The sequence below is a fragment of the Grus americana genome, chromosome 2 (genome assembly GCF_028858705.1).
Source record: "Grus americana isolate bGruAme1 chromosome 2, bGruAme1.mat, whole genome shotgun sequence".
Taxonomy (NCBI): Eukaryota; Metazoa; Chordata; class Aves; order Gruiformes; family Gruidae; genus Grus; species Grus americana.
This window is the reverse complement of record NC_072853.1, coordinates 165,511,177-165,537,430: the sequence shown is the minus strand read 5'-3', so window position 1 is coordinate 165,537,430 and position 26,254 is coordinate 165,511,177. Positions and strand designations below refer to the sequence as shown.

General features: G+C 43.0%; 1 protein-coding gene across 1 annotated transcript in view; it reads right to left on the bottom strand.

Annotated features, from left to right (window-relative positions):
* LOC129202771 (vasoactive intestinal polypeptide receptor) overlaps nt 1-26,254 on the bottom strand; it is a 120,682-nt gene that overhangs the window by 17,293 nt on the left and 77,135 nt on the right. Inside the window, exons 5-9 of the mRNA XM_054816294.1 lie at nt 23,763-23,863; nt 21,362-21,491; nt 5,271-5,424; nt 3,153-3,213; nt 412-481 (exon numbers count right to left, since the gene is read on the bottom strand). Of these exons, the coding sequence (XP_054672269.1) occupies nt 412-481; nt 3,153-3,213; nt 5,271-5,424; nt 21,362-21,491; nt 23,763-23,863 (516 nt within the window). The remainder of the gene's footprint in view (nt 1-411; nt 482-3,152; nt 3,214-5,270; nt 5,425-21,361; nt 21,492-23,762; nt 23,864-26,254) is intronic.

The following is a 26,254-nucleotide window of genomic DNA, read 5'->3' as shown; positions in this document are numbered from 1 at the left end:
ATGGCACAATTAATCTGATCTAATTTAGACATCCATTGATTCATTAGACAAGATGGGCCTTTCCTGGATCTCTAACCATGTTCCTCAACCTCCTCTGGCTACACACATCCATGGCTACCGAACCACAGTGCCAAGGATGACTTGCTGAGATGGAGGTGGTCAGAGTTAAATCAAATGAGCTCCATCTTGGTTGCTTAGTCAAGCTCTTCCCATGGTCAATGCTTAAAGGCAAAGATGTTTATCTGGAGGGTGAACTTCCTCATCCTAAGACAGACATTCAATATACAGTGGGATTTTATCTGTCAATGCATTTTCCATTGACATTTACAGATTACTTCTCAACACCCTTTCACCACCCACACTTAGTATTAAAGATGGCTTTGCAGCCAGCAGAATGTGCTGATACTTTACCAAAATAGACACCAAAATAGGAGTTTTAATGATCCACCAGAATGGGGATTCCACTATTTCCTCCCAGCACCTAAAAAGAAACAAAACCAGACTTAAAACATTAAGCAAAGCAAGGAAGCAGCTATATAACCTTCTCAGGAACTTGGTTTCCCTAAATGCTAATGATGGCTATGCTAGGTTATGTGAAGAGGACTAAACCTGGTGTGCATGCACTGGAAAGGGCTGAAGACTTGCTTTGCAGTGGCTTTGAGCACTGGTAGGTGCCAGCTGCCCCAGCTATGATGCTGTGAGCTCTTTTCCTGTTGGTAATGGAATGGGCTAGAGGATATTATGTCAGGGTGAATGTGGGGGAGGACAGTGATTCACGTTGTTTCTCCTACACTGAGGTCTGCTGCAAGAAAATGTTATCAAAATCACAGATCCATGAGGCCTCCGACACTATCTACCATCATGGATGGGGGTTTTGTTAAGCACAGAGCAATTGGCATCAGCAGAAACAAAACCAACCATGCCCTTCTGAAAAACATGACAGAAGGCCCATGGTGGGATTAGTCCAACTAAATCTAGCTAGCTGCATCTGAGCTATGGATCTAGTCAGAGAAGTCCATAGCGTCCAGGGTGTGATTTATTTCATCCTGAAGTCAGAATTTAAACTAAAAGAGGGTAGATTTAGATTAGATATAAGGAAAATTTCTTCACCGTGAGGGTGGTGAGGCACTGGAAGAGGTTGCCCAGAGGAGCTGTGGCTGCCCCATCCCTGGAAGTGTTCAAGGCCGGGCTGGATGGGGCTTTGGGCAACGTGGTCTAGTAGAGGGTGTCCCTGCCCATGGCAGGGGGGTGGAACTAGATGATCTTTGAGGTTCCTTCCAACCCAAACCATTCTAGGATTCTATGATTCTATGATAATTGTCTGCAAACCACACCACTCAGGTCATCTGGAACCATATTTTAAAGCTAACAAGGAAATGACAGAATAGGAATGATGTGGAAATGACTAATACTGCTTGGGAGACATTTATCTGCAGATGTCACAAGAGTCAGGTGATCGAAGGTGCATTTTTGGGACAGCATTCATGAAAAACCATCTGCATTCATGTTTGAAATAGATTAGTGGAACCCACTGTAGACAATTTCACCCAGATTCAGCTCATCCAATTCAAAATGGTGACAACACAAGAAATGATAGATGAAGAGAGGCACTTTTAAGGCACGGTTCCTGAGACCTGTTTTAGGCATCAACTTTAAGATGAAAAGGATTGCATTCCATGGACAACATTGACTAAATCTCTGCTAGCTATAAAAGGAGACTAGAGTGAATTGCTCAGATACAGATGCTTATACTTAGTCAGGTGCATGTTGCCCTTTCATTTAGAATTAAAATGGCCCTAATTATGTCTAGTGCACTTCATTTTTAGAATAAATTCAGGCAGTCTGAATGAAGGTCATTTTAATTTGGAGTTAGAATGTTTAAACAGAGGCTTAATGTTGTTTAACCAATCTTACATAATTAGGTTTTAGTTAATCTGGATTAATTTCCTGTAATTTTTCTCTGTAGGTAATTTTAGTATGCCAAAAACATCTATGTTAGGTATTAGCATATCCTGTAAATTCACACCCTGTTTTACTTGGCACAAAAATGTAGAGCTTTAAAGCCTCCAGAAAATGCAAAGAAGGCGGTATTTTTATTAAGACTTGCTGGAGCTGAGTGGGAATATATAGTAAGAAAATTGGTATCCAGACTGGTTAAATCCTTTGGCCTCTATCTCATTGTAGAGGCTATTTATTAATAGAGTAAATAAGGTCAGTTTTATGCAGATAGAGTGAAACCATAAAAGAAGTCAGGAGCCCTCAGGAAATGTGTTAGCATGACTATACATCAAAAATGCAATGAGAAATCTGAGCTGCTTCTCTTACTGAAATAAGGACAAATCGGGACATATTTGGAGAGAGAGAATGCATGGGAGAAAATGGAGTTAACCATATGCTGTAAATGCAAGCAGCGAAGGCATGCACCGTGAGTACATAATAAGCACCTGATTCTGTAACTCTCTGGAGTGTTTTCTCATAAAACCTTTTCCAATTACTACAGTCTGACTGCTTGAGTAAAAGCATGCGGGAGGATGGCAGGATCAGATCCTATTTACTTGCATATATCCTTGGCTAGCTCTAATATCTGCCTCATTTACTTAGCTGTATTATATCTGCTCCTGATATAAAGTATCAAAGGCAGCTGTTAGGTTAAAGAGGATGAAAAAAAAAAGATCCTAAAATGTGCCTGGGGGAGAAAAAAAAGAGTTATTAGAGTTTTTCCATGGGAGAACTAATGGGTGTGTTTATTAAGTATCTGCTGCACGAGCATGTTTAGGGTCAGTTCTGCAGGATGCAAAGCTCTGCTCTGAGCACGGGGCAGCTGCTCAGCTGGTATCTTTGTTATACACAGGATCACGGGGCCAAATGCGACCATCAGGGTCTGTTCACAAATTCCCTACAAATATCCTGACCAAGGGATTGGGAAACAAAGAGGGTGAGTGACTGGCCTAAGTTGACATCAGCCATGTGTCTTCAGGTTGGAGCGTTTCCCGGTTGATGGTGGCAGGGGAAAGCCTCCGCTCTGCTCTGACTGTCGTTGGGGTCAGGGCAGGATGGCTGGGTTACTAAAACTGCAGGGCTTTCCTTGGCCTTCCTCGGAGATAAAGGAAGAAAGAATTATAAAGGAAAGAGAATTAGGTCCATAGGCTTACCCAACATTGAAAAAGTAAATCCTGACAATAGTCCAAGCAGTGATGAACACAGAGGGGGCACCTGACAAGAGAAGAGATGGTGTTACTGTCAGAAATCATTATCAATGCTTTCAGGGCTGTTCCCCCCCACTGTCCACCACTCTGGAGTGACTGAGGTGATGCCTTCCCTCAAGAGTGGGCAAATGCTTCACGTTTTCAATGCTCACATGCCAAACAAGCAACATGTTGCCTTTCTCTTCCACTGGCCATGTAAGATGAGTTTCCTGTAAGTGCTCCCTAGCAGATTTATCTTCCTGTTGCAGTGCCTACAAAAAAAAACTTCTGATGGTGAAATGCAAGGAATAGGAATCGCTTTAGACATCTACAGTGTGGACACCTGTATCTAAGCCAGTCCCCACAGGGTCTCTTTAGCATCAACGAGGAGAAATATGTACTTGTAACACATAGGTCATCTGAGGTACTTTAGATATTTGCTTTAGGACAAGAAATATGCCCTTGGATTCCCCTGACTGTATTGTCTGGATCTCCACTGAGCCTGGAGTGACAAGTTCAAATGTAGATGTCTGTAGTTGGCCAGATGACCTTCCCTCTATTCCTCACCCCAAATTTCTTCTACTTGACTGGGGTGGTCTTGTTCCATCCTTGTGGTGCCCCTTTTCTCTGTCTCTTGTTTTTGATTAGATTTAGATTGGAAGTACTCCGGGAAGAACATGTCGCTTTGTTCTGCGTTAGTCACAGTATTGTGTATTGTATCTCACCAGTGATTTCCAAGTGCAGTGGTAATAAAAGCAGTAAGAACTGCAATGAGTGTGTACAAATTATTAATTCCTGCATGATCCATTTCAGATCCATCACTGATGCTCTCGCAAATGACGGATGACTGAAAGGCCAAGAGGTCCTTCAAGCACCTGTCATTTTCTTGAATTTGCCCTTCCTCACCCAAGCAACCTCAGAATACATTATGAGTGCAAGAGACTTCCTTTGATTTAAAATCATTAGCTTCATACATTTTTTCTTTAAAATCTGCCAGCTCCATTGTGCTGAAAGAAAGGGTATCTGTGCACAAGGCAGGTTTAAAGAGGGTCTGACCTGATTAACTGCATCTGAAGCAAGGCCTGCTAACATCATCTCTTCTTATGCTTATAGCACGGAGAATTGTCTCTCTTCCGCAGTGTGAACCCAAGCGTAACTCCTGTCACTTTCGATGGAAGTTACTTTATGGCTAACTGATCAAATCCCGAGTCCAGGCATACCCCTGCACATGACACAATTTCATTTTTTCTTTTCTTTTCAAGATTCTTCCCTGCTCTAATTATTTCTCAGTTTCAGCTATCGAGAGCATGCAATAGAAAGCCATTTTGCTTACTTACACATAAATCTTCAGCTAAACTGCTTAAAGGGGAAAAGAGATCTCTGTTTCCTCTTTGGAGAAAGAAGGGGAGTTGATTTGGTAGGATTCATTTCCATACGTTAGCAATTCAAGTCTGAGCAACTTTGTGAAGAGTTTGATTCTGTCTTCCTTGGCATTTTCTCATTTTATTTTGTTTTGTTTTATATTATTCTATTTTATTCTATTTTATTTTATGTCTGTGAGACTGAATTCACATCAAAGCTGGAGAAGTCACAAATGCAGTAAGCAGAAGGTTATCAGCATTAGCACACAGGCAATGGGATCTCAGGATTGCTAGCTAGCCTGAATTCAGTTAGACAAGGACAGAGTGGCGGACTGCAGTGTCTGGTTCAGTCCAGGAGTCCTGCTTTGTGGGGATCCATCCTTACAATTTAAGGTCAATGCATGATATGAACTTTTGGATCCCAGTCAGGATCAGAGAACTCAATTACTATAAAGGCGATGAGGAGTTTTAGACTCACAGTCCTTAAAGACACTGAGGTGCTCAACTATCAATTAACCTATCACAAACTGAGTTCTTAAATACCTTTGAAGATTTAGGCTAATGCTGTTAAATTCCTCTGGCCATCACTTGATCTTACTCCTGGTTGCACCAACAATTTTTGGTAGCAAGGTAACATGTATACCCCTAGGTTTGTGGATTAAATTGCTGTTAAAAATGACTGTCAGGATCACCTCCTGGCATTCAGTTTTGAGAAGATGCATACCCCAGCCAATCAAGATGTACCACCAGAAGTACTTCCTCTCCGAAAAGAAGGAGATGACCAACAGGGTGTGAAGATACAACCCCTCCACCAGGAGCCAGAAGAAGTTGGCCATGATGCAGTACTGGAAGAAAACCATCATGGCTTTGCAGCCTACCTGGAAGAGAAGAAATGAACAGTGGTGAACTGCAGCATGTTTCCATAGTAAACACACCGAATTACCAGTAAACCTTGCTCTGCGTGTATCTTTGGGATTGCTTTTGGCAGCACCTGAAGCCTTTATGGAATAAGCTCTAGGGTAAAAAGCCGAAAGCCCTACCAAGCTTGCTTCAGGTGGACATTCTCGGCATGTGTTAACCTCTGCATGGAGTGCAGTGTGCATCCTTAAGAGAGCCAGGTCAGATCTGGATGCCGTTTGACTGTGTGAGCCTGGAGATGTACCCAAGCTTGGAAACCCTACCGGGCAGCGACAAGCTGATACGCTGGACCATGATCCCTACCAGCACGGTGCTGCTCTCTGTGGGTTTTGGATGTACCTCTGTGGGAAGTTGGCTTAGTGGCAGAGAGGATGCCAGAAGGTCCTGCCCTGATGTGCAGTCAACCAGCCTGTCCGCTCTGCCAAGGAGGGGTCGTGCGGTTGAGCTGTGAAGGAAACCATTGCACTGGTTCAGAAGAACCCTCCAAAAAGGGGCTACTTTGAACTGAGACCAACTCAGTGACTGGTTTACGGTGCAGCCCACAAACCATTGGTTCAGCATGGTGGAAGTGATCTGCACCAGGGAGTAAATGAGAATGGGTGGGAATTTCTTATGCTATATTTGGCACTAATGTCATCATATTACTTGCCTCCCTGAACCCAAAAAAATGAAGCCTCTGACTTGAACAAATTGCCTCTCCAGGGTAAAAAAATAATTAAAAAAAAAGAAAAAAATGTGCGAATTAGCCCTTGAAAGCAAAGTCCAATTGTAATCACTCCACTGCCTGGTGGATCCTGCAGAACTGAAGGAGCTTGAGACAGGGGTTTGAAGAAAGCCAAGTTTACAAATGATTATGAATACTCAGTTAAGAAAAGAAGGACTGGGTTATATATTTTTAAAATAAAGAAAAGGATAAGGAGGAGAAGCAGCGTAAACACTAACAAGCATGGACAGATTTGATTGCATTGGAAGGGGAGAGATTTGAAAAGGGAAGAAGGATTGTTTTTCGTCAGGAAATGAATAATTAAACACAGTAACTTGCTCTGTGAAGATTTCTGCAGCACAGGTAATGGGAACAGCCACCTTACAAAAGAAAAAAAAGAAAACCAACTGGGAAATTTCTCTCTGAGACTCAGGGGCCAAGCTCACTGCCAAATACCTGAAGGTAGAAATCAGCTGCCCAAAGAAGTATGTCAGCCCTGGCCATTGACCCAGCACGTGATGTAACAGGTCCAGCTGCAGCTTTACAGGAGATCATTGGTTGCATCAATACCCACATCCAGGCTGTCCAAGCATCCTTGAGATGCAGTAGCCTTGATGCCTTCAGTGAGTCTGCTTGGACAGTACCCTCCACTTACTGGGGCAAGGGCACAAGAATCTGGCTTCTAGCACCCTTTGGTTAGTGGTTCTTCCCTGGTGCTCTGCACATAAAATACATTGAATTTAAAGTAATAATTGATTTGCACCAGTGACAAACTCACACTTTCCCCCTGCTCCCCCCCTGCTGAAAACAGTTGCTATGAAACACACTGGTTAAAAAGAGAAGTGTGGAAAGTGTTTTCTTGATGCCAAATGTTTTGGAGAGGGACTTGTCCCCACTGATCACTCAAAATTAATTCAACCCTTCCCTAGCACCCGCCAGTATGTCACACTGGGGACCCTCATGGGCTCCTCCTAATCAATTTATATGCACATCAGCTCCCTCCTGTGAGGCAGATGGCATAAGCAGAGACTTGCTGCAGGGTGGTGATGGGGGAAGGTGGAGGCAGAGCAGGCAGTTAACTCCCAGGGAGGGAAGGTGACACAGAGCTGAGCTGACAGGGGCTGGGGATGCAGCAGCATCCTCCCTACAGCATCCCTCTGCTCTTTGTTTCTCCCTGCTATTGTGTGCATATGGCCGTGTGACATTGACACACCTCATTTCTTTTGCTCAAAGCCTGAGTGCCTGCTCGGTGTGTCTGCAGTCAGCGGGGATTTGCTGGTGTGAGTGTACTCAGTCTTACTGGCGCTACTGAATTCTTTTCTGGTTTCACTCTGACAGTGTTTGGCCCTAATTCAGCAGCTCACAGGTGAGACACGAGGTTCAAGGGAACAGTTTTGATGCATCTCAAACACATGCTCCTCAAACATGGATTTGCTTTGGGGACTGAACACTAGGGAATAATTTCTGGATGGCTGCCTTGAAGCTACGGCAGAGGCATGAGGCTGGAGCACGTCATGAGGAACTGCAATACTTTACGGGACCAGGAAAGGCTGCTCACAAAAAGTGCACGTGATTTCTGCCTAAGAGAGGCTCTCAGGTGGGGATCCCCAGCCTGAGTTCACAGAGCTGCTGCTGTCACAGCGAGGAAGCTGTGTTCAACTAAGGCTGTGGTAGCAGAAGCCCCAGGTCTGGGTCCATCAACTTTTCTCCCAGTAGTGGCAGCTCTTGGTTTTGTGCTAGTCTTTGGCCCTACCTCCTTCCCTAACGTGGTGCCCTCAGGTGGATCATGCACATGGGCAGCAGCTGGGTTTTGGCAACTTCTTCTCTGAGGGACCTGTAGCAGATCAACTCTTTGCTCCATGTTGAGCGATATTTGGCTATTTGAGCAGTTGCTACCACCCCAGGCATTATGTGGAGAAAAGATATTTTTATGCATCACTTTGAGGACATGGCAATAACGTATTGCAGCCAAGGATGCCCTGTGGCACGGGGATGTCCTGCACTGCAGCAGATTTGGAGGCACTGCCCTGTCCTACGGATTAACTCATGGTGCTTTCTTGCTGCCTGGGCTTCTTGCTACTGTTGCCTAAGATTGGTAAGTTTAAACCAGATCAGATATTTCTAAGATAGATGCAGTTTCACTGTTGACTGCAGTGTTGTTCTTCCATTGAATTCTCTTTGACAGCCAACTCAGCGACACATTTGGAAAACAGCCCTTCCTGGCTTTTGAGAGCCCTTATTACATGCAGCACTTGGTAATGGGTCTCCACCTTCCTGATCGATCAGATTCAGCTTCAGAATGGCTGTTATAATGCTGGGAAATAAAATCCACATTTATATAAGATGCTTTACCCTTTAGATGACAGACACTAAGCAGAGATGAGCTATTACATCTCACAGAAGACTTTTTTTCATAAAGAGCAGACCTCATGATGTGTCAGTGTTGAAAGACTAATGTAGGCTATGTTTAGAAAAGGCATTTTCAGCAGGAAAAGCAGCATTACAGCACTGCTTTTTCTGTTCTCTCCCCTTCCACTACCTCATTTATAACAGCCTATTTCCCTGTCCTTCTTCACAGATCTTGCCCTGCTCATGTCCACATGAGATGTTGCAGTGTGATAGTCTTCCTTGGCTTTGTGGATGGCACATCTACCCAAGTGGCTCCTCTCTGCTTCCCTCCTTCGGGACTGCGTTAGACAGGCCATTTGCTTTTCCCATGAAGGTCCCCCCCCTTTCCACTCGCACTGTTGGTGCCTAACCTCTGAGAAGGATTCTGCCTCCAGCCGACTAAGCATAGAAACCTCTTTGACCCCAACAAACACTTTTGAGCTTCTCTTTAAATTTCTCATAGTCAATAAGAAAACTTAATCTTGATTATTGTAGAAGTTTACTTGAGGATGAGACGAGGCATGTCTTCATGTGCCCAACCATCTATGCTGTAAGCATCTACATTTACGACTGTTTAACTGAGGACTATCTGAAAAGGAGGTACCGTGCAAGAGTCAGCTGCTTAAAAGTAGACTGCTAGTGTCATTTTAGGCACTGTCAGGTACTGCGTTGAGCTGTTGCTCCAGAAGGATGGGGTCTTCCTCTGCAGACCTTTGGGATATTCACAGGCATTTTAAAGGGTATGAGATGTCCATGCTTAGATGGCAGAAATCTGCCCTTTATGGAGAATTCTTGCTGAGATAGCAAGACAGGAAAAAGTATACGTATTGCACTGTACTACTGTCCTGAAAGGCTGGTTTCCTCAAATGTAGACAAATCCTTGAAATAATATCTATTATTTTGTACTCTAGATGGATATTCACACCTGTACAAAGTGGATGCAAAATACTGTCTTGCTGGTCATGGGGTGTTTAGCATTCCCTGAACACAGGTGTGAGCGTCTACCTTTTGTATAGGAACTAGGACCATGGCTCTCAAAGAAATTACTTCATTTCAAAATGAAGGGCATTCATTGCCCTCTGAGACAGAGCCGCCCTAAGCATACACCTATTTATGGCCTAACAAGGCAACAGAGAAGGCAGAAGAGACCACATTTGCTTTGAAAGAGAAGGGGACTTCCAGTAATTTTAGGACAAATATTTAATGAGCCATTGATACTTAGGAATGTATGCTGTCCTTTCAATAAGAAGATGGATCAGTAAGGACAAAGCACGTGGTTGGTCAGAAAGCTGATGTGATGTTGAAATGTACTTAGTTGAGAAGCTGGGCAAAAATTTTAGGGTGTCAATAGTGGGTCAAGTTCAGAGCTTTATGGAATGGTGGGGAAAGCAACAGAGCTCCCCACAGCCAGCATGCAGCACACATGCATGTGCTACGGCTGCTGTGAAAAACACAGCCCACTTTGTCAGATCAGAGGAAGAACGCACTCAAGATGCAACCAGACTTTCTGAAAAAGAAGAGAAGGGACGTAAGGGTGGGAAAAAGAACACTGAGCAATGACCCTATCAGGCTTCTTCCCTGTGCCTAGTACCACTTTATACTTTCAAATAATGTCAGCCCTAAGAAAAACATCTTTCTCATAAAACTGACATAGTTATCAGCTGACCCGCCTAGTAAAATGCAGTTCAGATGCTGGAGACAATAATTAACTTAGAGCTGAATCTGTCATTGCATTAAATACACACATGTCATACTCCTCAGTGATAATAACTCTGCTTGAGGAATCCCTGCTCATTAATAACTGCTAAGGACTGTCAGTCTTGACCAGCTGCCAAATTTCTCTAGCTCAATATAAGCAGCTTAGCTGGACAGGAGTTGGTCTGAGGTTTTGAGGGAGGTACACACACACAACCATCATGTGCATACATCAGCCTCCTGTGGATGCAACAAAACTCTACAAAAAAAGGTCAATCAACTGCACAGAAATGCTGCGATGTATCACAGAGCATCAGTGCGCTAACGCAAGTCTCCCTTGCCTTCTTTACTGGGGATATGGTGTGTAACAAGTTTAGGACTTGGGTCAAAGAAGGTTTTAGATCAAAGAAGTATAAAGGGGCACATAAGTGATTGATCATACTCCCACCCGACCCATCATAGCTGGCCTGGGAATACATTGTGATGTAAACAGTCTGCCTGAGTCTCATGGCCCCAGTCACGGGAATCCCCATCATGCGACCTGACCTGTCCCTCCATGTGTATGACCTCTCCTAAACATAGATGTGACCCCTGTGTAGACCCCATGTTCCCCCCTTGTACCCTGAAACTCTGTGGCTTCCTGTGGTGTGGAAGGTTTGTGGCAGGGCACCAAGACATACTTAAGTCAGCTTAAGGATATATTTAAGACATCACATGCAATCCTGGGCAATGCTACAGCTCCTGGCATTATTTATGAAGTTGGGACAGTGCCTTCAGCCCAGTCCCCAGTGCCTTCAGCAAAAGTGTGGGCTCAGATTTGCCTCGCTCAATCATGAAACCTGGAGGCCTCAAAATCCCCTTTAAGGTACTTAGGTCCTTTTACTTGGGCTACTACCACTGATGCAGGAGGAAGAGATTTACACAGAGATTTCTGCAGCCCTCTTCAACAGAAGACAGATGAAAACTCATTTTCTCAGTGACAGATTTATCCAGCACTTTTCTTTTATTTTGCCCAGAAGACATGACCTATCTGAAGGGCTAGCTGCTGAGTGACTCATGCTGAATTTGCCCACAGCAACAGCTGCTCTTCTCCCCAGCCTGGTCAAGGAGGCTTCCTTGATCTTACTTAAAAGCTTTTTATAGATCTCACTCATGACCCTGTTGCTGGGGCACACCTGGAAGACAGGGTAGCACTGATCAAGTACCACCTGCTTTGGAGATGCTGAAATTAAGGTCTTCAAGCACAGGGACTGGCCTAACCCTACATCTCCATTACTATAGTGCCATTTTAGACACTTATAATCATAACTAAATTCAGAACTCTAAATCTTGAGCTGATTCCCATTCCCACCCCACATGCCTAAATCAGATTGAATCCCATCCCAGCTCTTCTTCTGTTGAGATGTCCACCATAGCCAAAGTATAATGTAGTCTGTAATGATGATGCAATAACCAAATAATTTCTCTGCTTGTAAGATTACATGGTATGATTAGTTCCCCATCTCACTATCATGGCACTGGAATTCATACAACTGACAAATTCCCAATCATTTTATAACCTATATATTCTACAGCACTGTTCATAGCTATGCATTGTCCATTAATTTCTGTGCATGTTGCATGCAGATGTCAGGATAGACTTACTTTCCAAACAAATGTTTTTGTTTTTCATGGGCTATTTCTCTTTGATTTTAACTTTTATTTTAAAGAATCATAGAATCATTTAGGTTGTAAAAGACCTTTAAGATCATTGAGCATGCCACATCCATGCTCCTGCAAGAGAAACTGCAGTAGACATTTCCAGAGGCTGACTTGGCAAATTGAAAATGTGAATATAAATTTTTTATCTCAGCCTTCTGCTACCATGCCTAGTCTTCTGCAGAGCCAATTCGACTATGCAGGGTCATGGTTTGACCCTACAGAGGACAATGGCAAAGGCCCAGCTGACTTCAACAGGCCTTCATGCTGGAGGCCTAATTTGCAGAAATTCGGCACGATGTCAATGGAAATTGTTGACAGAAATAAAACAGCTTCTTACTGGGTGATTCCGTTCCTCCAAAAATGAGCCCTTAGGTCAAACCAATTTGCTGAGCCATCAAGAAAAAAAAAAAAAAGAAAAGAAAATGAAAAAGAAAAAGTGTTAACTTACCCTTAGCACACTCAACCTTTTGTGTAACAACAGAAAAAACCAAATTAAAAACAAACAAACAAGACTGCCTGGCAAAAAGCCATCACTTTTATTTCTTCCCTCATTTTAATTGCAGTTGTAGACTAGATTCAAACAGGTTAGCAATAAAAAAGCCCCACAATCTTTATGTTCTACCATGAAAGGGAATTGAGGTCTATTCAAACAAGAAATCTCCTCCTAAATCAATTGGGTGCGGTTGACTCCTTCCTTCCCTAAACAGGTTAGCAATAAAAAAAGCCCCACAAGGTTTATGTTCTACCAAGAAAGGGAATTGAGGTCTATTCAAACAAGAAATCTCCTCCTAAATCAATTGGGTGCGGCTGACTCCTTCCTTCTCTATCATGGAGTCTGACAAGTAAGTAATTTTAAGTGATAAATTGCTATACTAGTGGGTGGCTCTGCAAATTTTCCTGGAAGAAACATGGAAATTTTGGGTGTCGAAGACTTAACATTATCTATGAATAAAGAAATTTGACTAAATAAGTTCTTAAAATGCTGTCTTGATAGAAACAAAGTGGCTTCTGAGGCACGTAGCCTTCAGTTTGTGAGGCCCTAAGTTGTCAAGTTGAAAGTCTCGGTTAAAGCAATTTCTCATCTATCAGGAATTATAACAAAGAAAAAAAAAGTCTTTAAAGACCTTCATGGGAATAATAATCTTATGTCTTGATGATGGACCCTTCAGCTCCTGCAGCCCTTAGTGGCTTCAACTGTAAGTCAACCTTATAAAAAGTACGGCAGATGGATCAACGTAACTGAATTCACAGTTACCATCTATCTCAGGCACAGGGATAAGAGGTCTCAAACATACATTTTCCCTGTTAACATGCTGCTCTGCATCAATGGTGCCCCAGAAACATTATGCAAGAGTGCTCTTAAGCCTTGGCAATAGCAAATTAATTCAATTTATCTTAACCTGCATTCCTCTAGGTCACAATGCATTACATTTTCATGAGCCCATCATTGCCTAAGAGCACACACTGGAATACTTACTCCATGTCAGCTGTCACCGGGCAATTTATTAAGCCATTATAACCTGGATCTGTGTCTGAGCTTGTTGATTTGTTACCGCTTTCATAACGCAGAAATGCTATTTCTAGAGTGATGAACTGTGCTGCACAGCTATACACATGCACACACACACACTACTTCAGCAAGCTAAGCCTTGCCTGCTTCCATCATAACTGTGAAAGGATAGACACATTAGGAACAAACTATTGGGCTTAATCTCCATGTCTCTTTCCTGTGTCACCACTTCCTCTTGCACCAAGACTGGACCACTACCGAACCTGGATAAAGTATTATTTCTCTGGTTAGAGTACCATTTCTCTAGCAATAACTCAACCCATATGGACCCCAAAGTCCCATGAGATAACCTCGGCCTTTCTTTGTGCTTTCACCTGTTTAATGTCAGCTGAAAGCCAGTTGAAAATGGCAAGGCATTTAAAAGTCTGTCTCTGCTAATATGGAAGTTACATGAGACAACCTCTGTTTTATGTGCTTGCAACACAACAAAGCATGGCAGGGTCAGATCCAGCACTTGCAGAAACCTTGCGAACTCCATTAAAATAATGGACCTGCACCAGTGGTCCACATGACTGCACTTTATGCCTTGCCCACTTCCCGCGCAGGCTTCCTCAAATACAACACTAGATGTTGAATTCAGTAGGAAGCTCTTATGTCTGCTTTTCCTTACAGAAGAAGCAAGTTTAAACCCTGTGACAATGCTATTTAAGCATTTCTCTTCCACCGATTTCAACAGGGGTTATGTAACTCTCAGTCTTTGAGGGATTCGGCCTTTCTATTTTGTCTCTTAAAAATACTCGTTTGATTTTTGGGAGCAGTCTTGTGAGTATTTCTAAGCTGGTGATTAGCTCTAGCTGGTCTAGCCTCTGCGTCAGATGACTCAGAGTTGAGTTTCGACGTAAAAATAGAATTATCTTGGTAAATGGGGTAACTGTCCCTATTTCATGCTCATCAGTCGTGGAATAATGGCACTTCTGAACACATCTTCAGTAATAAGGCAAATCAACGCAGCAACTAAAGAGAGAAGGTGATCAGAGTTTTAATAATACCCTTCTCTGCACTTCCACATTTTCTGTCATTATTGGCAATACTGCGTTGCTTCAAGGTGCCAGCCCATGACTGGGGCACTGCTGTGTCAGGCACAATAGAGCCACTTATGCAAAGAAAGTTCCTGCTCCAGAGCTCTTCCACAGCCTAACTTTCTGCCTTCACTCCTGCGTTATTTCCAGGAGCAAAGGAGAAGGCAAGGGGATAACTCATCCAAGCAAAACAGTGTAAAACCATGTTAGAACTTGGTCTCCATGGTTCAGATCCTCTCAAAGGCTGCCTGATATGAACAGTCCAAGGAGCAGAAAGGGCATAATCCAGAATCTGATACTTTCTCCTGGGAGGAATGGATCACTTTATCCATCCCCAGTGGGCCTGGCCTGTGGCCACCAGGGAGGGAGCCCAGCCAGAGCTCCCATCAAGCTCCCCCTCTGTCGCTTCCTGTTGATTCTGTTGAGGGTTTAGTCAGTGAATATCCTGTTTCTCTTCTGTGTAGGGATGCCTGTGTTGGCCAATTTATAGCTGAAATCCAGCCTCTTCCCACTGCTCCTCCCACCTTCTATTGCAAACCCCATGTCTCTAAAGCAGAATCCCAATCCCATGGCATGGACCTTCCTCACTTGCTAGCTGGGCACCACATGTCAAGTCCCAAGCTTCATCCCCTACTGCCATTCATTGCCTCCCTGTCTCAAAATGGTGATGTTTCACCTTTAGTTTCTCTGACACTCAACGTTCCTTTCACTTTCCATCACTGCATGTTCCTTTCTTCCCAAACCCAGACCTGAAGCCCATGTTTCCTTCTTCTGCCACATACGTTTAGCAGATCTTCAGCTGCCAACACCACAACCCTTCTTCCCAGTTTCTTTTATACTTTACTTGCTACTGCCAGCCCTGTGGCTGAGTCCCTGTGAAGGGTACGGTGCAGCAACCAAGGGTTAAAGTGTGGCAGTTATAAATTACTCTCTCACCAATATGGAAGGACGTTTCTGTTTGCCATCAGCTCCATAGCAATGACCTGTGTTCAGGCCCTCTCCCTATGGCATGTATGAGATAACTTAGGCCTACTTCATAAATGTCAGTGAGGGTTTAGGCAGATAGAGATCTCTTCTGTTCTAGAAGAGATGATGAGACAACACGTTCCTGGATGGGGTATCTCTGGACAATTTCAAAATCCAAACAAAAACATTAAAACAATCCAGGTGGATGGTTAGTCCACCTGCCATGCTCATGGCTGCTACTGGCCATGGGCAGTTAAAATCCCAAACGTATTATTCATAGCTTCTTGTTACTTCATACACCCTTCATTCACTGAACTTGTTGCTAAATCCTAAATTTAACTCTGGCACTGACTTTTGAAAGTGCATTTGAGTAATTTTTAATTTTTTTTTAATTTTTGGGTAATATTTTCACCATTAGGGCCTCCATTCCTCTCCCCTGCTTGCTTTCTGCTGGTTTTCACTTCTGTGTATCATTTACAGGAGCTTTCTCTAGGGTGTTGGTGGTTTGGTGTTTTGTTTTTTTTTTTTTCCCTCTGTCATTTGCTTTGCTGTAAAACTTAGATTGTGGCAGTGACCAGCAGATATGGAGATATCAGCAGATATGGGTATATCAGCAGATATGGGGAAAACATTTCACAGAAGTTGTACGGCAGATGCAAATGTCTTTATCTAACCTGATGGTAAAAATGTAGACCAAGGATATGGGTGTGTTAGGTTTGTGTTGTGACAACAACATCATAGAGATCTTCAGCAGAATCCTAAATAGAAACTAAACGCTGTCAAAGAGCTCAGAAAGAAGAACGAAAGCCAGTCTATTGCAACACCCATCTCCTGAAGCCAATAGGAACAATTTGGCTGGGTTTCACAGGAATTTTTGGACAGGGTGAGGTGGTTCAGGTCAGACATAAGTGAAAGAACACAGTGAGAAACTTCTACTTCAAAAGAGCAGTGATTTTTCCTTTGCTCCTTGCGCTGCTCCTTGGGATGAAAACCAAGTGCAGCTGCTACCTATTAGGTGGAAAGAACAAGGGTCTCCTTCAGTCAACCATAGATGAACAAAACAAGATGGACCTCATTTCACACTGGGCCTCATTTCCATGGCAAGACAGACTGTAAAGCACTTCCTTATCTCAGGCAGCACCTTTGCGCCTGGATGGTCCCATTGAACTCAGTGGATGGGGTGCAATACTGGAGCAATGGCCTGAGCTACTGAAAAAGTGTCAGCTGATGTATTTACACATTTTGGGGACTGACCCAACTCCAATTAAAGTCAAGGGAAAGATTCCCATTGTCTTCAGACAGAGTTCTGCCAGGCTCTTCCCCCAAGCCAGTCAGCCAAAGTTCAGCAGATGCCCGTCTGTGCTGCTAAGAGCTCACCCTCCTCTGTACAGGTGGGAGCAGATGTCCTTCTAGAGGACATAACCCAATGAAAGGGCTGAGTCTCTAACATTTGTTTCATTTTTACACAAGTGCATAAAAAGGCTTATACTCTTCCATCTCTCCAATAGCCTGCGTATCGGGGCAGTCCTACATGAGGCAGAGAATATGGATCTGAGTAGCCTCAGATCAGTGTGCACTGGAAAAGAAAATATGTCTGTCTTCAACTTCCATATATAAAGTTCATTTAGGGGCCTGTAGCTGTTATCAATTTGGCCTGAGGAAGCTCATCTGAAAAAGACCAATTTTTCACACTGAAAATCTGAGAGATGTGTATATGCTCACAATTGCTAAAAGTCCCACCCTCCTTTCCAAAGAAGAAATTTTTGTTGGAATTTGATTGTCTTACTGGAATGCAAAGGGAAAAAGATAAATGATGTAGTCTCCCTTGGCTGAATCCTCAGCAAAGGCAGATTTGCAGAGCTCAGAAAAAGTCAGCCTGAATTCAATCTGAAGAACCTGATCTTTGTTTATATCAAACTGTCACCTTCTTTGTCTTCAGCTAGGCTGGAAATGTAAGTGGTTCATCATCATGCTATCCAGACATTACAGTAATGAAACTATATCAAAACCTATCCATAAACTTACAAAAAATCAAATGAAACAACAATTGAAGTGTTCAGTTCAATCTTCCTACCAGGTTTTCTGTTTTGGTGACTGTGTTTCACAGGGTGTTCTCCAGAGAGAGAAGGAAAGAGGAGGACAAAGCGTGGGAATGCCAAGACGGAAGGTCACTAGGCCTAAGAAAACTAATGTGAAAAACTAAAAGTTGTAAGGAGGCCTCTTGAGTCTGGCAGTGAAAAAAAACCCCAGAAGAATGTAGGCAAATACAGGCTGGAAAGTGCTGCAGTTTTCCATGCAGTGTGAGTAATTGCTGGACGCAATGAAGCCACGTGTGGCGAGTTTTCCATCAGAAATGACTGATTACTGAGACTGAATCAAAACAAATAGTTACTGAAGAAGTTGGAGTGGGTGATTTCTCAGACCCCTCCTAGCCTGATCATCTCTATGGTTGAGTGCTTAAGCCCAGATTGACTAACACACCTGAGTATATGCCTATTTTTAAGCAATTTAAGCCAACAGGATGATTCAGTTACACATAATTACAGACATACTTTATGACTGAAGGTATGACAGAGAGAGAAAGTGGTTTCGGTACCTTGGGCAATGTGCGGTGTGTATATGTGGCCATCAGACTCTGCTGTTTCTAACCCTCTAGAAAATTCAAGGTCCCTGGCAGTGCTTTGTTTCCCACTGGAAAATTTCACAGTGGGCTTTTGGAGAGCCAGCCTTCTCTGAAGGTCAGTCTACATGCTTCTACATGAGCCAAGGGATCCCCGTTGTACCTAAGAACAAGCCTAATTGATTTGAACAGCTGGGGGAAGGAGAAGGCGTGAGGACCATTCACAAAGCTACTGCTGCTGAGTTTCCTTGGTCTGGGACAAAGGGCCTGGGCCACCTTATGGAGGTTCTAGGATCAATGATCATTTAAGCCTGCTACATTTAGTTTTAAGCCTGCTACCTTTAGTTATGAAAACAAACCTTGCTTGTCAACTCAAAGTTTTTGCCCCATGAAAACAGGCTGGATATTTTCACCCAAGCAGCAAGACTTTTCTTTCCCCAAAGAGTGGGTTTATCAAGAAAGGAGCAAGGAATTCAAGGAGGCTACAGGTGCCACACATCACTCTGTAAGCACCACCCAGTGCATGGTGCATGTTCTGGCTCACATGATGGCTCGGTGATACTCATCACGTGTATTTTGGTGGCATTGGCCCTGAAATGCTTATTGCCACATTCTCAGGCTCTGTGGCCCATAGAAAGGCTCAATAAACTTAATTTTTCAAGGTGTTCATGTTGAACTCAACAGTAATCCAAAACTATTTGAGTTTAAAATGCCATAGAGTTAACACTGTACCTGAGGTTTCCCACATTAGGTAAAATGAGGTAAAAATGCTATTGCGGCAAAGCCTATGACCAAGTTTTTTTCACACCTACATGTAGCAGAACTCCTACGTGATTGGAGCACTGACACATATCTTGGTGGAGAGCTTAAAATATTTTTGGGTGACTGGTGTATGAAATATTATTTTAAGTCTTCTTACTGCAACAGGTAATGCCAAATTCAGGAATTTGGTCCCTCCATCAGGAACGCTGGGAGAAGTCCCTGTTTATTTGGATTTTATAGCCCTGAATCTGTTCTGGAAGAGGGAATGCCTTTATCCTTTTTTCCTCAAAGGAACTAAGCGCAGCACTTTCTCTTCTAATAAAACACTGTTATTGCTTTGGTTTTGCCCTCTTCTAAAGCAGCATAGTGGCGAGAGCATTCAGAAAATTGAACTGTTTGTTCAAATTTCTCCTCAGACTGAATGAGCTCAAGGCCATATCTAGCCATTATACACAAAAGCTTCAGGAAATTCTGTATTAGGACCTGGGTATATGAACTAGTACCCAGGTCTCACAAGCCAAAACTTCATGCTGCAAGTTCAAAGCACAAACCAATTATTTAACCTAACTCAAGCCAACCTAACCCAACCAAACCCACATCAACACAATGGATTTGATAACTACTTCTGCAAACAGACTAATATTAGGAGAGGCATTTTGACTGCATATCATGTAGGCATTTTTTCCCTATGACCTAAAAGGTTGTCCAAAATGTTGGGTCCAGATGGGTGCAGATTCTACAGGGGATATGCCTAGCCTACTGTGGCAGAGACAGATTGTTCCACATATTTTTATAACCCTTGTGTATCATCCAGCCATTCACCCTGAGCTGGCATTTATCATGAAAATCCTCTGATGGGGAGAAACACACACAATGGTGGTAGCCACGGGTCCGCCCGAAAGCACACAGGCTTCCAGGAGCTGCGGATTCTGCAGGACAAAGTCCTGTATTTATACGCAGAAGTGTTTCTGGATGGACAGCTGAAGCAAACACTTCTCACACAGATTTCTGCAGTCGTGCCTCAGTCACGACCCAGCGCAAACTCCCGCAGGGGTGAGAGGTTAGTTCAAACTCCATGGCTCATTGGGTTCTCGGCTCCTCTGCCAATTAGCATTGGCAGTTATCTGTGGCAGCAGACACCAGGCAATTGTTTATTCCAGTTTATATGTCATTCTAACCATTCACGGACCTTCACAATAAAACCCCATTGCTAAAGAATACAGATCCCAGTGAAACACAGAGGGGAAAAAAGACCAGAGGGTCAGTGCAATGGGAACGCGTCGTGCTGCAGATGGTTCTCGGGGAAAAGCTGGGAGCTGGCTGCTCTTTGGTATCAACTGAGAGGTGCTCAGGCAGAAAGATCATTATAACAGCAGGGACAGGACTCAGAGTAAGGACACAGAAAAGCCAGAAGGCAAGGCAGAAATTGGGTGGATGGAAAGGAAAAGAGAGTCTTTTTCTTGTGCTGTATAACATAAAAAAACAGGTCCAGAAGGGATCTGCTGGACTGCTGTGCCCAGTTCCCTGCTATTACCAGCAAGTAGCTCATCTAACTTTATGAATTTATTATGGAGGGTTCCTTTTTTTTTTTTTTTGATGACTTCTGATCACATCCCTTTATTTTCATGATTTCAATTTCCTGCCTAAATTTATTCATGACTAGTGTCCTCTTGCGTCAATATGGCCTTTAGATAAACAGCTCTTCTCCCTCCTTAATGTTTAATCCAGCTGATAATATTGAGTTTGAAAGTTAAAAAAATATCCCAAAATATCCCTTCATTCCCCTCATTTATCATCCCAGTGGGGAAATCTCACAGTTGCATAGAGTAAGCATGGGATACGGATCCAGATGGAAAATAGACAATGCTGTTAATAGATTTCCTGCCTCAACTCCTGCAGAGATCTGGTCAATGCAATCAGTGGAGCTCAGAGATCCATCCAAACGCAAGTGCCTTCTACAAAGCAAGGTGAACAGCTCTCCAGGCTCCAGTGAGTATATTAATTAGAGCTCAGCTGACTACAGTTGCACTTTACACACGCAGCTCAGGTGTAGGTAGTACAGGCTGTAGGTACCTAAAGTTAGTTATGTGGATCTGACTCCCACTCTCACTGAAGGGAAAGGTTTTGTTGAATCCCTAAACACAGGGGATTCAAGTCTCCTTTGACCAGGATATCCAACAAATTAGCATGGGACTGGGAGATGGACACAGGACTGACAGGAGCTCCAAAATCTTGTAGAGCCCCAGTTGTGGATTTGAACCCAGAAGGGACCAGATGCCTATAAACTTTCGACCCTGCTAATTTATTTTATGCCTCTTCTATACAAAGTAAACTGCAGTAACCATGTTTTTGTTTCTTTCAAATGAGAAAAAAATTGAAATGTCTCACACGCATTTGCAAGGTAATTTTTGGTGCATTTTTTTAAAAGGAGCAACAGAATAAGGCGGAAACTTCGATGCGCACGGCTACTTACTGAACTCACAAAGCAGTGTTCAGATTCGCTTTCAAACAGGATGACATCTTTTATGAAGACTGCGATGGCTCTCATTATGAAGGACATGAAGAGGTGCATATGAATATAATTTCGAGTACAGTGCAGTTTTCTGTTGGGAACAGATGAAACAACATTTCTGAATAGAAAGCCTTCTCAAAAGCATTGTTTATCTATTTACATGTTTCTTCTGCCAAGATATAGACTTACAATTAAACATTAGAAACCCTGAGACAGACTAAGTTCTGATGTAAATCACCACAAATCCACTTAAGCCTTTTTAAATCCACAAAACATGTGGCAATCTATACATCTGCAGCAGTGTTGCTGCTTTTCCAATTCTCAGAAAAAAAGATCAAAATACAGAATGACAGAAAACAGGTCCATCACACTGCTCTCCACTGGAAAAGAAATGTTTTTGACTGAGCAAACTGTGCTCACGATAAAGGTCTGTTTTCTGCAGAATGTTTGTACTGCAATAATTCTTTTCAGAGAGAAATGTTTCTTCAGAAAGAGAAATACATTCTTAGCAGCTGCTGCCAAAATTAACACATATTGCAGGCTTTCTGGAACAATATGCACTATATTTTTCATTTAAAAATGACTAGTTAGTAATGATATTGAGAACAACACCAAGGTTTTTCTGTCCCTTGCCCACAAATATTTTGAAGATGAATTTTGATCAAGTAGGTCTTTTTTTCAAGGGAGACTTTACATCAGCTGAAGTGAAAGGCCTAATACTCTGGAAATGGGTACTTTGTACAGTCATCAGAACCACAACAGACCTCACTCAGCAACATGATCAAATTACCACCTCTTAATGAGTCACTGTGCATTGGCAGAGTTTATGCTCTTAATCTCTGATGACGGCAAGATAATGTGACCGAGCTGAGTCCTCTGTACTTGCAGGTGAAGGCAAGTCAAATTACGCCATTTTCCACAACTGAAGAGCCTGAACCCTGACAGTTTCACCAGCTTGGGTGGCACCTTGTACCTTGTTGAGATGAGATAATTTGCATGTGTGTCTGATGATTGACTCTTCCCTTGTAAGAGGAGTGGAAAGAGCATGTTTGCTGGGAAGTGCAAAGATCTTGGAGGGTGAGGCCAGTCTTGGTTTAAGTGTGAGAGTTACCCTAGAACACATGCTGTTTCCTACAGCTTTCTTTGGGGATGATGTCTGGAGCAGACTGTCATAAATTGGACAACCACCTAACGCATTTCAGGGACGTCACTAGAGAGTGGCATGAGGAGATGGAATCATATCTAGAAGGTTCTTCCATCTCCTGGAGGTCTGCTCTTTTGTTGTTCTTCTCCCTATACATAAACAATATTATAACTTCTTATAGAATCATAGAATCAGAGAATGGTTTGGGTTGGAAGGGACCTTAAAGATCATCTAGTTCCAACCCCCCTGCTGCAGGCAGGGACACCCTCCAATAGACCACGTTGCCCAAAGCCCCATCCAACCAGGTCTTAAAGACTTCCAGGGATGGAGCATCCACAACCTCTCTGGGCAACCTGTGCCAGTGCCTCACCACTCTAACAGTAAAGAATTTCTTTCTAACATCTAATCTAAATCGACCCTCCTTCGGGTTGAACCCATTACCCCTTGTCCTGTTGCTACACTCCCTGATAAACAGTCCCTCACCATCTTTCCTGTAGGCATTCTTCATTGCCTCATTCTTCATCGGAGGCACCCAAATTTAGATGCCTGAATCTATTATAAACACTAGAGACTGAGGATTAATCCATTTGCTGCAACCTAGGCATGTAATACCATTTGATATGCTGTAGAGTTTATGCCCATCAATCCATGAGGGCCTGGGTGTCCTGAAGGTCCTGCATCATATCTGCTAAGCTTGTGCACATCTCAGAGGCTCCAGCATGTCTAAAATAGCTCTGGTTGTCTATGTCTTGCCATCAAGCTGCATGGGCTATAGTAGTAGGAAGTGCTTCTGAAATAGACTTTGGGAGGCAGTTTTGGGGTGTAATTCACCTGTCCCCTTTTGAATACCTACTTTAGTGGAAATGCATCATTCCATAGTATCCATATATACCAGACTGACTGGGTCTCTGTGGACTATAGTAAGATTGTAGGATAATGGCTTCTAATACAGAGAACCATCATGTAAGAGTCTACATTTAGTGAGATAAATCCCACCCTAAATAATTGGATTTGGGTTATAACTCTCACACAAAGGCCACAAATTGCATACCAAAAAACAGTGATAACAAAAGATAGATGAGCTTTTCTTCCCTGCCCAACTGAGACTTGACAGAAGTCTTTTGCATTCATCTGTAACACTCATAGCCTATAACTTAAACAGCCACGATGTCCTTTGAGTCATCCCCTTTCCTATACCTTTTTTGTTCATAGTCTTACCTGAAGAGACACAAAATGATCATAGCTGCTGTGAGAGCAATGAGCGATAAGGTATGTCCAATGGTGTAGCCGGTCTTGACTGTGCCATAGAATGTCGTTTGCTAATGTAAAGGAAAGAAACAAAACAAGTCTTTCAAAAAGCTGCCAACATGTATTCCTAAATACACCATCACTGAGCTTTTACTGACTTTCTTGGTGAGACAAGGAAACCATCCTACTCCATTCTCTTAGAAGATCTCCAACTCCTTGACCCTTTAAAATCACATCCAGCAGAGTGCATGACTCAAATACCACCATGGTGAATAAGAACGTGTCCGGTTGCAGTAGAGCTTGGATCACACCAAAACTAGGTTACAGTAACAGAAGGGAAAAGTTTGTGCAGGAAAGAGTCTGATTTGACACTTGCAGAGACAGCTACGTGGTTATAATCTTGTGGAACAAGAATGACTAATGTTCAGTTAACAGTGCACTGACACATCACCTCGGAGGTGGTAAGCATGATCAGCTTCATTTTATTAAGGAAGTCTGAGGACAGAACTGGTCTGGAAATCGGTTTGCTTTTGTGGAAGCTAGATATTGTCTTTTTCCGAGTAAAAACTTAAAATGTTCTCATTGGAATGACAGATGTTAATTCAGAAATATATTTTAAGTTGGAAATTAGTGCATGACTTTTCTCTTTGACAGCACACAGTGGGAATCTCTGAGCATGGAGCACCACAGAACTTAAACCCACCAGGAAATTGTGGTCTAAATAAGAAATGGGGAAGGCAACTAAACTCCATCTCTCCTAAGGCTCTCCAGCAATGGTCTAAACCAATATACCTTGATTTTCAGCTTTAAAAAAAGGACAAAAGATCAGTTGGTACTTGGTATTTGTTTTATCAATGAAAAATACAAGTTTTTATGAGAATCTAATTCAGTTTGTGGAAAATCTTATTCTTCCAGCCCTTGATTGACCCTCCTCTGCCCTCCTTGCCACCATTTTCTATTAAAAAAAACCAAAAAACCAAAACCACAAAGAGCAGTTTAGACAGAAAATCAAAACCCAACCTTGTTTGGGAAAACACTCTTTTATAACAGTGAGGTTTGACATTTTTATGTGCTATTTTCATAGGCCTTGACAAGCACTAGGTACTTTACTGAACCAGTGAGGCTGAGATGAGGAGTAATCCTCTAGCATTTGCACAAGTCAGCTTGGAGGGATGTTAAGACAGAGCTTTCAGAGTGTGCAAAGGTTACACTGGTCATATCTATATTGCTGCTTAGACCATGGATCTCAGAGATGGCTAAAAGCATAGTGTCATTACAGCCCCATTCAATGAATCCTCATCACCAAGAGCTTTGGGTCAGAAACTCTGAATACATAATTCATAGCAAGGGTTTCAGGCCAATTTATGTACCAGATCTCACCCTATGATGCCAGGAGGCTGCTATGGTGATGGAGTCACCCAGTATGGTACGGCCATACCTAAGCAGCACTCATCTGCACTGCATGAAGGGACTTGCACTATAGTAAGGAACAGAGGAGGTTCCACCTTTCTACCCCACTGTCCTGCAGGTCCCACCCAAAGCTAACTGTAGTCTTGCTTGAGTTTGGGCTCAGACCTCTGCCCCAAAAGCAGCTGAGACTTTTCCAATAAAAGCAGTCAATTTCCTTCATGTTGATTTCATCTTTCTTTCATTATCTGGTTTCTTTCTCGATAGCACCACAGCAGAAGTGTTCCAGGAAAGACCTGACCAACAGAAGGAGGGAGCTTGTGGTAGGGGACTGAGTTTGAGGAAGAGGTTGTCCCACACTATACTTAAGAGAGCAGAGAAATGGAGAGGAAAGGAAATTAAGAGATATCATAGGAGATGTCAGTAGTGGGGTGGTGGATGGCAACTTTAAAGCTTGACTAGGTATGGGTGTTGTGGTTTAATCCATATATTAAATATGTTTCCAGCCACCCAGTAGTTGCTTCGACCATTGTAAGTACATAACACTTGCTTTGGTGAGTTTGTGGGAGCGTGATATAATCGATCTGCTAGGCTTCCCCATATTTATATTTCAGCCATCATCAACCATATAAGAGAGGCTTTAACTGCTTGGCTTGTTTAATCACACCACATGTTTCACATTCATGGATAAGCTGTGAGATAGCGTCCATGGTCAAGTCCACTCCTCAATCACAACTCCATCTATATGTTGCGATGCAGCCCAGGATACAGTTGGCTTTCTGGGCTGCAAGCACACATTGCCAGGTCATGTTGAGCTTCTCGTCCACCAACACCACCAACATTCCACCTTCTCCTCAGGGCTGCTCTCAATTCATTCTCCACCCAGCCTGTAGCTGTGCTTAGGATTGCCCTGACCCATATGCAAGATCTTGCAATTGGCCTTGTTGAACTTCATGAGGTTCGCACGGGCCCACCTCTCCAGCCTGTCAAGGTCCCTCTGGATGGCATCCCTTCCCTCCAGCATGTCAACCACACCACACGGCTTGGTGTCATCT